The sequence below is a fragment of the Telmatherina bonti genome (genome assembly GCF_933228915.1).
Source record: "Telmatherina bonti genome assembly, chromosome: 1".
NCBI lineage: Eukaryota > Metazoa > Chordata > Actinopteri > Atheriniformes > Telmatherinidae > Telmatherina > Telmatherina bonti.
The window spans coordinates 47,029,841-47,045,354 of NC_136619.1; the positions used below are offsets into that span (position 1 = coordinate 47,029,841).

The window sequence follows — 15,514 nt, forward strand, 5'->3', positions numbered from 1 at the left end:
CAAGGGATACTTAACTATGATGGCGTTTAAACCTCAATAATCAATACATGGTCTAAGCAAGCCATTCTTTTGGATACAAAGAAGAAGCCCGCCCCAAGGGGTGACGAAGAGGGCCTCAGAGAGGTACTTCTCCATGGCCTCTGTTTCCGGTCAGGAAATATTATAGTCGACTGGGAGCAGATCGACGGCGCAGTCGTACGGTCTATGTGGTGGAAGAGCTAAAGCTCGGTCTTTGTTAAAAACTTCCTTCAGGTCATGGGGACTGCTGACAGATCTAGGGAAATGGGTTTGAGACAGGAATTGGTTGAGGTTACAGGGACTGCAGGGTGAAGACAGATGGTGTGACAGAAGGTGCTCCAATTTATTATCCTCCCAGTACGCCAGTCAAGGTGGGGGTTGTGTAGTGACATAAAAATTTCATTGTGTAGTCCACAATAAAAAAAGAGGAGTTCCTGGTGGTTGCCAGAGACTAGGAGTTTTATTGGAATGGACTGCTGGTCTATGGTGTAAAGGGGGCTGCCATCCAGGGCCTGTGCAGAAACGGGGGAAGGACGGGACTCCAGTCTGATATGTAATGAGGAGGCTAATGTTCTGTCCAGGAAGTCAGCCTCAGCTCCAGAATCGACCAAAGCGTCAATAGCATGGGGAACATTCTCAGTGAAAATGGTTGCAGGAATAAGGGTCTTAGTGTGGGGGATTACCTTGGCGGATGCTGTCGTCAGTACTCCCACCGCTACTAACGACCCTGGTCTTTTAGCTGGTTTGGACAAGAAGTTATCTGGTGTCCAGTTTGTCCACAGTAAAACAGTCACCCGAGTCTCTTCTCCGCTGCCGCTCCTCTGGAGAAAGGCGAGCTCTGCCCAGTCACATGGGTTCTTCTGACTGGGAAGTGTGTCAAAGAGTGAAACAATCTGCTTCAGTGAGGAGATCAGGGGATGGGTAAGATCGGGATTGTCTTTCCCGATCTCTCTCCCGTGACCGGTTGTCCACCCGTATGCGAGAGAAACCAGTCCATCTAACGAGTTGGGTGTATCTCGGGTCGCTAACTCGTCTTTGACCCTGCTGCTCAGACCGTTGGCAAAGACGTCCCCGAGTGCCTCGTCATTCCAGCCTGAATCTGCAGCTGCTGTCCTAAAATCAATGGCAAAGTTAGCGACACTCTGGTTTCCCTGACGAAGGCTGAGTAGATGTGAAACTGACTCCCTGCTCCTCACAGGGTGGTCAAAAGCCTTTTTCATCTCAGCGATGAAAGAAGAATATGGTAAATGTCTGAAGCCTGCTGTTCAAAAGCTGCCTCTGCCCAGGCTAGTGCTTTGCCCTCCAGGAGTCCGATGACGTACGAGATCTTGGCTCTGTCTGTAGTGTACAGTGCCTTGCAAAAGTATTCACCCCCCTTGGCCTTTTACCTAATTTGTTACATTGCAACCTCTAATTTGACTATTTTTTTTCAAATGAGAATTATATTTGATGGATCTGCACAAAACAGTCCAAGTTTTGAAGTGAAATGAGAAATATAAATAAAAAAATAAATTTAAAAATAAAAAACTCAAAATTGCCATGTGCATATGAATTCACCCCCTTTGTTATGACGGCCCTAAAATGCTCTGGTTCAACCAATTACCTTCAGAAGTCACACTATGAGTGAAACAAAGTTCATCTGTGTCCAGTCTAAGTGTCACATGATCTATCAGTATATCTACACCTCTTCTGAAAGGTCTCAGAGTTGTTGAGAAGTACAATTCTGGGTTAGGTTATAAAAAAAATATCTAAATCTTTGATGATCCCCAGGAGCACCATAAAATCCATCATCGTCAAATGGAAAGAACATGGCACCACAACAAACCTGCCAAGAGAGGGCCGCCCACCAAAACTGACAGACCGGGCAAGGAGGACATTAATCAGAGAGGCAACCCAGAGACCGAAGGTAACCCTGGAGGAGCTGCAGAGTTCCACAGCAGAGGCTGGAGTATCTGTCCATTGGACCACAATCAGCCGTATACTCCACAGAGCTGGGCTTTATGGAAGGGTGGCCAGAAGAAAGACATTACTTTCTGGTAAAAATAAGAAGCATGTTTTGACTTTGCACAAAGGCATGTGGGAGATCGTCAAAATGTATGGAGAAAGGTTCTCCGGTCAGATGAGACTAAAGTTGAGCTTTTTGGCCATCAAGGAAAACGGTATGTCTGGTGCACATCTAACACATCCCATCACCCCAAGAACACCATCCCCACAGTGAAACACGGTGGTGGCAGCATCATGTTGTGGGGATGTTTTTCAGCCGCAGGCACTGGGAAACTGGTCCGAGTCGAGGGAAAGATGGATGGTGCTGAATACAGAAATATTCTCGAGCAAAACCTCTGAATCTGTCAGAGATCTGAGACTAGGACGGAGGTTCACCTTCCAGCAGGACAATGACCCCAAGCATACTGCTAAAGCAACACTTTAGTGGCTTAAGGAAAAAAATGTAAATGTGTTGGAAAGTCCAGACCTCAATCCAATTAAGAATCTGTGGTCAGACTTAAAGATTGCTGTTCATATGCGCAAACCATCAAACCTAAAGGAGCTGGAGCAGTTTTCCCTTGAAGAATGGGCAAAAATCCCTGTGGCAAGATGTGGTAAACTCGTACCGACTTATCAAAAACTACTTGCAGCTGTGATCGCCGCAAAAGGTGGCTCTACACAGTACTGACATTGGGGGGGTGAATACTTATGCACAATTATGTTTTATGTTCTTCTGTCTCATTTGATATTTGCTTCACAATAAAAATCATATCACGTCTTCAAAGTTGTGGGCATGTTCTGTAAATTAAATGATGCAACCCTTGAACAATCCATTTTGATTCCAGGCTGTGGGGTAACGAAACACAAAAAATGTCAAGGGGGGTGAATACTTTTGCAAGGCACTGTAGATGAGTGGTTTCTGATCAAATACAATAGAGCACTGCAGCAGAAATCCTCTACATTTGCCCAAATCCCCAGCATATGGCTTGGGGTCAGGGATGAGCATCTCTCTTACTGTGTGTACAGAATCCAGTTGCTGAGCAGGAGGATCGGGCGCCGGCTGCTGGAGCGGTACCGGACGTGCCAAACCAGCAACGTGCAAAGTAAGATGGGTGAGCTGCGAGAGGATAGTGTGGTAATTTTGGTTCAAAGTTAACAACATTTGAAAGTGTCGAGTGAGATGTGCATTCTGACCTGAGAGGGTTTGCATGAGTCCGTCAGAGGCGACTTCTGGATTTGTGTCCGTTGAATCCATTTGTTGGCCAGATTGTTCTGTTACGCAGCGACGCAGGTAGGATCCAACGAGCGGACATGATTCTGAGTTCCAGAAAGTGATTTATTAGTATTTTTGGGTTCTGGTGAATTCTGATTGTAGGAAACGCTGGTTTGTTGGCTGGTAGGCAGGCAGGCAGGAGGGAAGCAGGCAAACAGGGATGTATGTGGGCAGGCAGGCAAGCAGGCAGGATCTCTGACAGGAAATAATACAGGATAGTTACTGAACTGACAATACACACTGGCCAAATAATCAGGAGCCGAGAGCTGTTGCCACAAGGCAATCAACAATCTGGCGACGATCAGCAGGTTGGACTGGTCTTAAATACGTACTTAAATGCCAGATGGCGATCAGGTGTTGCTTCATTTGCCAGAATGCTGACCACCCCCACCAGAGAACAGGAACCACAACAATTTGATATGTATTTACATAAAATGATAAACATACCCTCCTCCCTGAGCCGTCACCTTATCGTGGTGGAGGGGTTTGTGTGTCCCAAAGATCCTCGCAGCTATGTCGTCTGGGGCTTTATGCCCCTGGTAGGGTCACCCATGGCAAACAAGTGTCTAGGGGAGGGACCAGACTAAGCACGGCTCATCAACCCCTATGACGATGACCAACCTGGGCATAAATGTTCCCTTGCCCGGACGCGGGTTACCGGGACCCCCCTCTGGAGCCAGGCCTGGAGGTGGGGTACGAGAGCGAGCGTCTGGTGGCCGGGCCTTCGCCCATGGGGCCCGGTCGGGCTCAGCTCGAAAGCGTTACATGGGCCCCACCTCCCGTGGGCTCACCGTCTGCGGGAGGAGCCGTAGGGGTCGGGTGCAATGTGAGCTGGGCGGCAGCAAGGGGCGGGGACCCTGGCGGTCCGATCCCCGGCTGCAGAGGCTGGCTCTAGGGACGTGGAACGTCACCTCTCTGGTGGGGAAGGAGCCTGAGCTTGTGCGCGAGGTTGAGCGGTTCCGGCTAGATATAGTTGGACTCACCTCGACGCATGGCTTGGGCTCTGGAACCAGAACCCTCGAGAGGGGCTGGACCTTCTTCCACTCTGGAGTTGCTCATGGTGAGAGGCGCCGAGCAGGTGTGGGCATTCTCATCAGCCCCCAGCTTGGTGCCTGCACGTTGGGGTTTACCCCGGTGGATGAAAGGGTAGTTTCCCTCCGCCTCCGGGTGGGGGGACGGGTCCTGACTGTTGTCTGTGCTTATGCACCGAACAGCAGTTCAGAGTACCCACCCTTTCTGGAGTCCTTGGAGGGAGTGCTGGAGGGTGCTCCTTCTGGGGACTCCATTGTTCTGCTGGGGGACTTCAATGCTCACGTGGGCAATGACAGTGAGACCTGGAGGGGAGTGATTGGGAGGCATGGTCCCCCCCCCCTCTGAACCCAAATGGTGTTTTGTTATTGGACTTCTGTGCTCGTCATGGATTGTCTATAACGAACACCATGTTCCAGCATAAGAGTGTCCATATGTACACCTGGCATCAGGATTCCCTGGGCTGCAGTTCGATGATGGATTTTGTAGTCGTATCATCGGACCTGCGGCCACATGCCTTGGACACTCGGGTGAAGAGGGGGGCGGAGCTTCAACTGATCACCACCTGGTGGTGAGTTGGCTCAGGTGGTGGGGGAGGAAGCCGGTCAGATCTGGCAGGCCCAAACGTGTTGTGAGGGTCTGCTGGGAACGTCTGGCTGAGTCCCCCGTCAGAGCGAGCTTCAACTCCCACCTTCAGCAGAGCTTCGAACATGTCCCGAGTGAGGCGGGGGACATTGAGTCCGAATGGGCTGTGTTCCGTGCCTCTATTGCTGAGGCGGCCAGCCGGAGCTGTGGCTGTAAGGTCATTAGTGCCTGTCGTGGCACCAACGACTGAGGGTGGACACCAGCAGTGAGGGATGCCGTCAAGCTGAAGAAGGAGTGCTATCGGGCCTTCTTGGCCTGTGGGACTCTGGAGGCAGCTGATGGGTACCGACAGGCTAAGCGGCATGCGGCTTCGGCTGTTGCCGAGGCAAAAACTCGGGCATGGGAGGAGTTCGGCGAGGCCATGGAGAAAGACTTCCGGACGGCTTCGAGGAGATGAGGGTGGATGAGATCCGCCCGGAGTTCCTTAAGGCTCTGGATGCTGTGGGGCTGTCCTGGCTGACACGTCTCTGCAGCATCGCGTGGACATCGGGGGCAGTGGCGCTGGACTGGCAGACTGGGGTGGTGGTCCCCTTTTTTAAGAAGGGGGACCGGAGGGTGTGCTCCAATTACAGGGGAATCACACTCCTCAGCCTCCCTGGTAAGGTCTATTCAGGGGTCCTGGAGAGGAGGGTCCGCCGGATAGTTGAATCTCGGATTGAGGAGGAGCAGTGTGGTTTTCGTCCTGGTTGCGGAACCGTGGACCAGCTCTATACCCTCTTTGGGGTCCTGGAGGGGACATGGGAGTTTGCCCAACCAGTCTACATGTGCTTTGTGGACCTGGAGAAGGCATTCGACCGTGTCCCCCGGGGGCTCCTGTGGGGGGTACTCCGGGAGTATGGGGTACCGGACCCCCTTGTACGAGCTGTCCGGTCCCTGTACGACAGGTGTCAGAGCTTCATCCACATTGCCGGCAGTAAGTCGGATTCGTTTCCGGTGAGGGTTGGACTCCGCCAAGGCTGCCCTTGATCACCGATTCTGTTCATAACTTATATGGACAGAATTTCTAGGCGCAGCCGAGGGGTTGAGGGGATCCAGCTTGGTGGCCTCAGGATTGGGTCCCTGCTTTTTGCGGATGACGTGGTCCTGTTGGCTTCATCTGGTCGTGATCTCCAGCTCTCACTTGAACAATTCGCGGCCGAGTGTGAAGCGGCTGGGATGAGAATCAGCACCTCCAAATCTGAGACCATGGTCCTCAGCCGGAATAGGGTGGATTGCCCTCTCCGGGTCGGGAGTCAGGTCCTGCCTCAAGTGGAGGAGTTTAAATATCTCGGGGTCTTGTTCACGATTGAGGGAAGGATGGAGCGTGAGATGGACAGACGGATCGGTGCGGCGTCTGCAGTAATGTGGACTCTGCGCCGGTCTGTCATGGTGAAGAAGGAGCTGAGCCAGAAGGCGAAGCTCTCGATTTACCAGTCGATCTACGTTCCTACCCTCACCTATGGTCATGAGCTGTGGGTCGTGACCGAAAGAAGGAGATCTCGTATACAGGCGGCTGAAATGGGTTTCCTCCGCAGGGTGGCCGGGCTCTCCCTTAGAGATAGGGTGAGGAGCTCAGTCATCCGGGAGGAGATCAGAGTAGAGCCGCTGCTCCTCTGGAGGAACCAGTTGAGGTGGCTCAGGCATCTGGTCAGGATGCCTCCTGGATACCTCCATGGTCAGTTGTTCTGGGCACGTCCCTATGGGAGGAGACCCCCCCCCCCCCCCCAAAGGTATTTGCTTGGGAATACCTTGGGATCGCCCCCGCAGAGTTGGCTGGGGAGAGAGAAGTCTGGGCTTCCCTGCTTAATCTGCTGCCCCCACGAGCCAACCCCAGATGAGTGGCAGATGATGGATGGATGATATAAACATACCCTTTGTGTTTTTTAAATTTAATAACTTTTAAAATGTATAATATTAAAATATTTTTAAAACTTCACACATAGAAATATGGAGTTATTTCATATTTTACCGTCTATAAATAAATGTATTTATTTAAAAAAATACATCGCAGTAAATTTATAGGAAAGGAAAATCAGCTGAAACGTGGCAGTTCCTCCTTCCACCACAGGATGTCGTTGTTCGCTCTGCTTGCTGCTGCGCTGCTTTCAGCGAAGAGGAAGAATTTACGGAAGTACGGCTTCCAAACCTTCCAAACAGATTCCCGTTGGAGGCGGAACACACCGAGGATTTCTGTTTATCAGCGGAGATTTCTGCTGTTTATTCTTTGAGTAAATCAAATCTCAGATTGAGCGTCTCTCGGAAAGACGATGGGAACCAGAGACGATGAATACGACTATTTGTTTAAAGGTAACGCTAATGCTAACAGGCTAGCTGATCAGCTGTTGGGCTAATGCTAACAGGCTAGCTGATCAGCTGTTAGGCTAATGATAACAGGCTAGCTGAGCAGCTGTTGGGCTAATGCTAACAGGGTAGCTGAGCAGCTGTTAGGCTAATGATAACAGGCTAGCTGAGCAGCTGTTGGGCTAATGCTAATAGGGTAGCTGAGCAGCCTTTAGGCTAATGATAACAGGCTAGCTGAGCAGCTGTTGGGCTAATGCTAACAGGGTAGCTGAGCAGCTGTTTGGCTAATGGGGACACTGGGAACACTGGGAGCCTTTGTTCTGAACGCGTTTTATTTTTAACATGTCAACACATTTAATCTGCGTAACGTGACTGCTAACAGTTCCTCTCCAGCAGATCAGACTGATCGATCAGTTCCGGTAGTTATTGGTAATTAATGACTGGGCGTAGCAGCTAATGCTGGCTGGCGTTAGCCCGGCGTCAGTGAGCGCGTGGGACACGCCTTACCGTTATCACGTGACCTTTAGAAGATCCAGGCAGACCAAGAGGCGGGATGATTGGTTAGGGTTAGTTTAACTTAATTCTGTCTCTTTACTGGTTAAACTGGAGGTGATTCTGTCTCTTTACTGGGTAAACTGGAGGTGATTCTGTCTCTTTACTGGTTAAACTGGAGGTGATTCTGTCTCTTTACTGGGTAAACTGGAGGTGATTCTGTCTCTTTACTGGTTAAACTGGAGGTGATTCTAGGGGTTAGGGTTGCTGGAGAACCTTCTTTTTTGAACAAAGTGTGTTGTAGCAGGGAAACACCTGGAGGGTGGTAGCTGATGAGGATCGGAGTTGGAGCCCTCTACTGGAATTTGGCGGACATCTTGGCGCCCTGAGTGGTGACAGATGCTCCCAGCAGCAGCTCACCCTCCATCCAGATCAGTTCCCAGAGTTTGTGTTGCAGCTCTGCTGAGGCGTTTGGATTAGGGGCGTGTCCTTTTGATTGACTTAGCTTGGTGAGCTCCAGGCTAGCTTGGTTAGCACCAGGTTAGCGTGGTTAGCGCCAGGCTAGCTTGGTTAGCACCAGGTTAGCTTGGTTAGCGCCAGGCTAGCTTGGTTAGCGCCAGGTTAGCTTCGTTAGTGCCAGGCTAGCTTGGTTAGCTCTTTGCGACATCCTCCACCCCCACGCTCTCAGCTCCACCTCTTCACCCAGTTTAGTATTTTCCTGGCGCGATGCTGCCAAGATGGCGATGGTAGGAACCGCCCAGCAAGCTTCAGAAACCTACGGGTGACGTCACGGAGGCTCCGCCCATCTTATACAGGCACCCTGTGGCGTCCTCTCAGGGCTTTGACCAACAGGGAAGTCAGTCATGTCAAAAATGATCAGAGCAGCGAGGTCCTGTTTTCAGTTTGCTCAGATCCAGATCTGGATCAAAACTTTGGCATGCACCTCAGTCACGTCACATAACTGTTTTGTCCTCTCAGTTGTCCTTATTGGCGACTCGGGCGTGGGGAAGAGTAACCTGCTCTCCCGCTTCACCCGCAACGAGTTCAACCTGGAGAGTAAGAGCACCATTGGGGTGGAGTTCGCCACGCGCAGCATCCAGGTGGACGGCAAGACGGTGAAGGCCCAGATCTGGGACACGGCTGGCCAGGAGCGCTACCGGGCCATCACGTCAGCGTGAGTGCAGAAAAAAAGTGAGCCAGGCACCTCTACCTGTTCGTCATGACGACGCTTCATCTGTGCCACAGGTACTACCGCGGAGCGGTGGGCGCGCTGCTGGTTTACGACATCGCCAAACATCTGACCTATGAGAACGTGGAGCGCTGGCTGAAGGAGCTGAGGGACCACGCCGACAGCAACATCGTCATCATGCTGGTGGGAAACAAAAGCGACCTACGCCACCTGCGAGCCGTTCCCACCGACGAGGCGCGCGCCTTTGCCGGTACGTCAAGCCTTAGCACCTTAAAGGAACGGAAACTCGTTTCACTCACAAAAAACCTGCAAAAGAAAGCTAAATCCAACCCGGAGGTGATCTAGAACCCAAATATGGTTTAGAATCGCAAGGTGATCTAGAACCTGAAGGTAATCCATAACTTAAAGGGAATCCTGAAGGGGATCTAGAACCCGGAGGTGATCTAGAACCTCAATATGGTCTAGATTCTAAAGGTGATCTAGAACCTAAAGGGAATCCAGAGCGTGAAAGGGATCTAGAACTCGGACGTGATCTAGAACTCTGACATAATCCAGAACTTGAAGGGAATTCTCTAAGGTTTGGATCTGTTCTTGATCCTTCATGATCAAGAACGTGAAGGTGATCTAGAACCTAAAGGGAATCTAGAGCCTGAAAGGTATCTAGAACCTGGAGGTTATCTAGAAGTGATCTAGACCTGGAGGTGATCTAGAACCTGAATATGGTCTAGAATCTAAAGGTGATCTAGGACCCGGAGGATTTCCCAGCTGACCCAGACCTTGACAAGACTGCGGTCTGTTGACGCCTCCCCGACTTGCACGTCATCCCTTCACCACGGTTGTGAAACCGCCGGTTCTGTCTGGCCGTGTCTCACTCCAGTCCTGCAGGTCTCAGATGTGTTCTGCTCCAACGCACCTGCTGTAAGTCGGTTTATTTCAGAAGCATTATGGGTGTAAAGCCTGTTACATACTCCACAAGAAGCCAGAACTTTTTTCTTGTTCTCGAGGCTCCCAGAAGAAAATGACGTCATTTTGTTCTCGTGGACGTGTTCGAAAACAGTTCTTGACACACCGGGCTGGCAGAACTTTTTTCTTGCAGGGCTCCGAGGAGTATCGTGTGATTGGTCGGACATTGGAAGCAGGCGTCATAAAACACTCGGGCCCCGCCGCGTGCACGACCCGCCCCGCCACGTGCACGACCCGCCCCGCCACGGACGAAGCTGCTCGTTAAATATGAAACTAGAAACTTGGAGAGCAGAAACATCCGCCAAGCACGATGTTGAAGAATCCTTTTAAAACATTCCTGGATCCAAACGGTGATCCGGATCGCCACCAGAATTTAAACACTTCTTCATTTTTACATTTGCAGCAACTCTTGAAATATTTATAAAAAATCCCTCCGTAACTTTTTAAGTTATCTTGAGCAAAGAAAACGCCGGGGAAACAACCTGCGGAGGTAACAACCGGGTTCACCTGCAGTGACCCCTCCCCGTTGCAGACCTGCTTCTCCTGGAGGATGGATGGACCTGACGAACAAAACGTTTTTTCTTGTTCTTGCAGCAACAAGATTGAAGCTCACACCAGAGGGGGAGTGTTGGGTTCACTGGTCTCTAAACTGGCCTCTAAACTGGTCAAACTGGTCTCTAAACTGGTCAAACTGGTCTCTAAACTGGTCAAACTGGTCTCTAAACCCGTTAAACTGGTCTCTAAACTGGTCAAACTGGTCTCTAAACTCGTTAAACTGGCCTCTAAACTGGTCAAACTGGTCTCTAAACTGGTCAAACTGGTCTCTAAACCCGTTAAACTGGTCTCTAAACTGGTCAAACTGGTCTCTAAACTCGTTAAACTGGCCTCTAAACTGGTCAAACTGGTCTCTAAACTGGTCAAACTGGTCTCTAAACTGGTCAAACTGGTCTCTAAACTGGTCAAACTGGTCTCTAAACCCGTTAAACTGGTCTCTAAACTGGTCTCTAAACTCGTTAAACTGGCCTCTAAACTGGTCAAACTGGTCTCTAAACTCGTTAAACTGGTCTCTAAACTCGTTAAACTGGCCTCTAAACTGGTCTCTAAACTGGTCAAACTGGCCTCTAAACTGGTCTCTAAACTCGTAAAACTGGTCAAACTGGTCTCTGAACTCGTTAAACTGGCCTCTAAACTGGCCTCTAAACTGATCAAACTGGCCTCTAAACTGGTCAAACTGGCCTCTAAACTCGTTAAACTGGCCTCTAAACTGGTCAAACTGGTCTCTAAACTGGTCAAACTGGCCTCTAAACTGGTCAAACTGGTCTCTAAACTGGTCAAACTGGCCTCTAAACTGGTCAAACTGGCCTCTAAACTGGTCAAACTGGCCTCTAAACTGGTCAAACTGGTCTCTAAACTCGTCAAACTGGTCTCTAAACTGGCCTCTAAACTGGTCAAACTGGTCTCTAAACTCGTTAAACTGGTCTCTAAACTCGTTAAACTGGCCTCTAAACTGGTCTCTAAACTGGTCAAACTGGCCTCTAAACTGGTCAAACTGGCCTCTAAACTGGTCTCTAAACTCGTTAAACTGGTCAAACTGGTCTCTAAACTCGTTAAACTGGTCTCTGAACTCGTTAAACTGGCCTCTAAACTGGTCTCTAAACTGGTCTCTAAACTGGTCAAACTGGCCTCTAAGCTGATCAAACTGGCCTCTAAACTGGTCAAACTGGTCTCTAAACTCGTTAAACTGGCCTCTAAACTGGTCAAACTGGTCTCTAAACTGGTCAAACTGGCCTCTAAACTGGTCAAACTGGTCTCTAAACTGGCCTCCGAACTGGCCTCTAAACTGGTCAAACTGGTCTCTAAACTCGTTAAACTGGCCTCTAAACTGGTCAAACTGGCCTCTAAACTGGTCTCTAAACTGGTCAAACTGGTCTCTAAACTCGTTAAACTGGCCTCTAAACTGGTCAAACTGGCCTCTAAACTGGTCTCTAAACTGGTCAAACTGGTCTCTAAACTCGTTAAACTGGCCTCTAAACTGGTCAAACTGGCCTCTAAACTGGTCTCTAAACTGGTCAAACTGGTCTCTAAACTCGTTAAACTGGCCTCTAAACTGGTCAAACTGGCCTCTAAACTGGTCAAACTGGTCTCTAAACTGGTGAAACTGGTCTCTAAACTGGTGAAACTGGTCAAACTGGTCTCTAAACTGGCTGGTTATCTGAGGCGTGTTTGACGTGCATCTCTTTGTCCTGCAGAGAAAAACGGTTTGTCTTTCCTGGAGACGTCGGCTCTGGACTCCACCAACGTCGAGACGGCGTTCCAGACCATCCTCACAGGTTTGTCCCCCAGACGTCTTCACTGTTCGCTGTCAGCGGTTTTATGAGGCCGGCATAGCATGAAGGAGCGGCCATCTTGTAGGAGTCACATGATCAGCTGCAGCCAATCTGCTGTACTGGTTCCTACAAGAACGAGCTGCTGTCTTCTGGTTTCCACAGACGGTAAGGTGGAAACGTTTCCATGTTCTACCGTGTTCCAGTGAGTATACTCTGAGACACGCATGTTGGTTCTGACACGTGTGCAGTAGCCTGGCGTGTCAGAACTCACATGCAGACCCAGTCTTTGAGGAGACAAACCTCACATAGGTCAGAGGTGTCCAGCAGGGAGACATGAAGTAGATCATGTTGATGTGGACGTTAGCGGAGCTACCTAACTCTCTCTTCCCCCATTAGAGATTTACCGCATCGTCTCCCAGAAGCAGATGTCAGAGCGCCAGGAAAGCGACATGTCGCCTAGCAACAACGTGGTCAACATCCAGGTGCAGCCCACCGAGAACAAACCAAAGATGCAGTGCTGTCAGAACATCTAGCCTGGCTGTGGATCTGCTGCTGATGCCCCCCCCCATGCTGCCCCTCCCGACCCCGCCCTCAGAGAACAGACTGCTCGGTGTGGATCTGCACCTACCTGTATCCGCCGCCCCTCCCCTCCTCTCCCTTCCCCGGTAAATACGCCCCGGTCTAAGACGGAGTGTGGGGTCCCCCCCCCAGGCAGAGCCCCCCATGTCTTTAGGCTACTGCAGGCATTTCATATCACGTTAGACTTCATTACTGTAGATGCGCTGACATGTCACAGAAATGTCTTAAAATATGAATGTGATTAGTTTCTCTTCTTCTTCTTCAACCTTTTTATTTATCGTTCTGTTTTCTACGTATATTATCTAAATTATTAGCACATCTTTCAGAGCTTCTGCATTCTGCTGTCATTTTAGCCCCTCCACCCTCCTCTTTAGTGCAATGTACTGTTTAGAAAAGCTTCCAGCGGTGGGTCGTTGGGTCCGATGACCGCTAAATGACTCCAGAATCGTCAGAATGTGCACTTCCCGTTAATGGTATCACCCGGCGGCCCCGCAATATCGTCGGCCCGTGGCCCTGCGGTATGGTCGCCCTGTGGCCTTGCGGTATGGTCGCCCTGTGGCCTTGCGGTATGGTCGCCCTGTGGCCTTGCGGTATGGTCGCCCTGTGGCCTTGCGGTATGGTCGCCCTGTGGCCTTGCGGTATGGTCGCCCTGTGGCCCTGCGGTATGGTCGCCCTGTGGCCCTGCGGTATGGTCTCCCTGTGGCCTTGCGGTATGGTCGCCCTGCGGCACCGCGGTATGGTCTCCCTGCGGCCCTGCGGTATGGTCGCCCTGCGGCACCGCGGTATGGTCGCCCTGTGGCCCTGCGGTATGGTCGCCCTGTGGCCTTGCGGTATGGTCGCCCTGTGGCCTTGCGGTATGGTCGCCCTGTGGCCTTGCGGTATGGTCGCCCTGTGGCCTTGCGGTATGGTCGCCCTGTGGCCCTGCGGTATGGTCGCCCTGTGGCCCTGCGGTATGGTCGCCCTGTGGCCCTGCGGTATGGTCGCCCTGTGGCCCTGCGGTATAGTCGCCCTGTGGCCCTGCGGTATGGTCTCCCTGTGGCCCTGCGGTATGGTCTCCCTGTGGCCCTGCGGTATGGTCTCCCTGTGGCCCTGCGGTATGGTCTCCCTGTGGCCCTGCGGTATGGTCTCCCTGTGGCCCTGCGGTATGGTCGCCCTGTGGCCCTGCGGTATGGTCGCCCTGCGGCACCGCGGTATGGTCTCCCTGCGGCACCGCGGTATGGTCGCCCTGCGGCACCGCGGTATGGTCGCCCTGCGGCACCGCGGTATGGTCGCCCTGTGGCCTTGCGGTATGGTCGCCCTGTGGCCCTGCGGTATGGTCTCCCTGTGGCACCGCGGTATGGTCTCCCTGTGGCACCGCGGTATGGTCTCCCTGTGGCACCGCGGTATGGTCTCCCTGTGGCACCGCGGTATGGTCTCCCTGTGGCACCGCGGTATGGTCTCCCTGTGGCCCTGCGGTATGGTCTCCCTGTGGCACCGCGGTATGGTCTAGCCCTGTGGCACCGCGGTATGGTCTCCCTGTGGCACCGCGGTATGGTCTCCCTGTGGCACCGCGGTATGGTCTCCCTGTGGCACCGCGGTATGGTCTCCCTGTGGCACCGCGGTATGGTCTCCCTGTGGCACCGCGGTATGGTCTCCCTGTGGCCCTGCGGTATGGTCTCCCTGTGGCACCGCGGTATGGTCGCCCTGTGGCACCGCGGTATGGTCTCCCTGCGGCCCTGCGGTATGGTCTCCCTGCGGCCCTGCGGTATGGTCTCCCTGCGGCCCTGCGGTATGGTCTCCCTGCGGCCCTGCGGTATGGTCTCCCTGCGGCCCTGCGGTATGGTCGCCCTGCGGCCCTGCGGTATGGTCGCCCTGCGGCCCTGCGGTATGGTCTCCCTGCGGCCCTGCGGTATGGTCGCCCTGCGGCCCTGCGGTATGGTCGCCCTGCGGCCCTGCGGTATGGTCGCCCTGCGGCCCTGCGGTATGGTCGCAATGTGGCCCTGCGGTATGGTCGCCCTGTGGCCCTGCGGTATGGTCGCCCTGTGGCACTGCGGTATGGTCTCCCTGTGGCCCTGCGGTATGGTCGCAATGTGGCCCTGCGGTATGGTCACTTCGCGGCCCCACGATATCGTCGCCCTGCGGTATGGTCACTTCGCGGCCCCACGATATCGTCGCCCCGCGGTATGGTCGCCCTGCGGCACCGCGGTATGGTCGCCCTGCGGCATGGTCTCCCTGTGGCACTGCGGTATGGGCTCCCTGCGGTATGGTCACTTCGCGACCCCACGATATCGTCGCCCCGCGGTATGGTTGCCTTGCGACACCGCAGTGTCGGTTTTCCAGGCGGGACACTTGGCGAAGAAACACTCGCATTTCCTTGAGGATGAGCCCAATGGGACTCGTACGCTCAGTTTTTCATGTCGTCCTGTTACAGTGCTCCGCGGGACTTTAGATGTCCGCCAAGCGGGACCGAGGATGCGCTAGCTCGTCAGACTTTCCTCCGACTTTAGGACAACATTTGTGATGTGTGACCTACAACTATGCAGAAACTCGCGCAAAGCGTTTCAAAAGCAAACGAAGAAAGGAGTTTTAATGTTTGACATTCCTGCGAAACTCCCTATCCACCAGTCAAGGCAGTTCTGCTTCGCATGAGCACGGAGACGGGAAGGACCAACGTCTTCACAATCTGGACGTTCCGTCAGATTTACGGTGCTGTTAAAGAACGACGCTGAAAGGACACGCATTTCGCCAACTTCTGCT

General features: G+C 52.4%; 1 protein-coding gene across 1 annotated transcript; it reads left to right on the forward strand.

Annotated features, from left to right (window-relative positions):
• Window positions 1-7,057: 7,057 nt before the first annotated feature.
• LOC306754380 (ras-related protein Rab-11A) lies at window positions 7,058-13,421 on the forward strand. The gene is made up of 5 exons (XM_079238388.1): window positions 7,058-7,234; window positions 8,699-8,894; window positions 8,966-9,159; window positions 12,122-12,202; window positions 12,596-13,421. The coding sequence occupies exons 1-5, from the start codon at window positions 7,195-7,197 to the stop codon at window positions 12,730-12,732; spliced, it is 648 nt and encodes a 215-aa protein (XP_079094514.1). The 5' UTR covers window positions 7,058-7,194; the 3' UTR covers window positions 12,733-13,421.
• The last annotated feature ends 2,093 nt before the right edge of the window (window positions 13,422-15,514 follow it).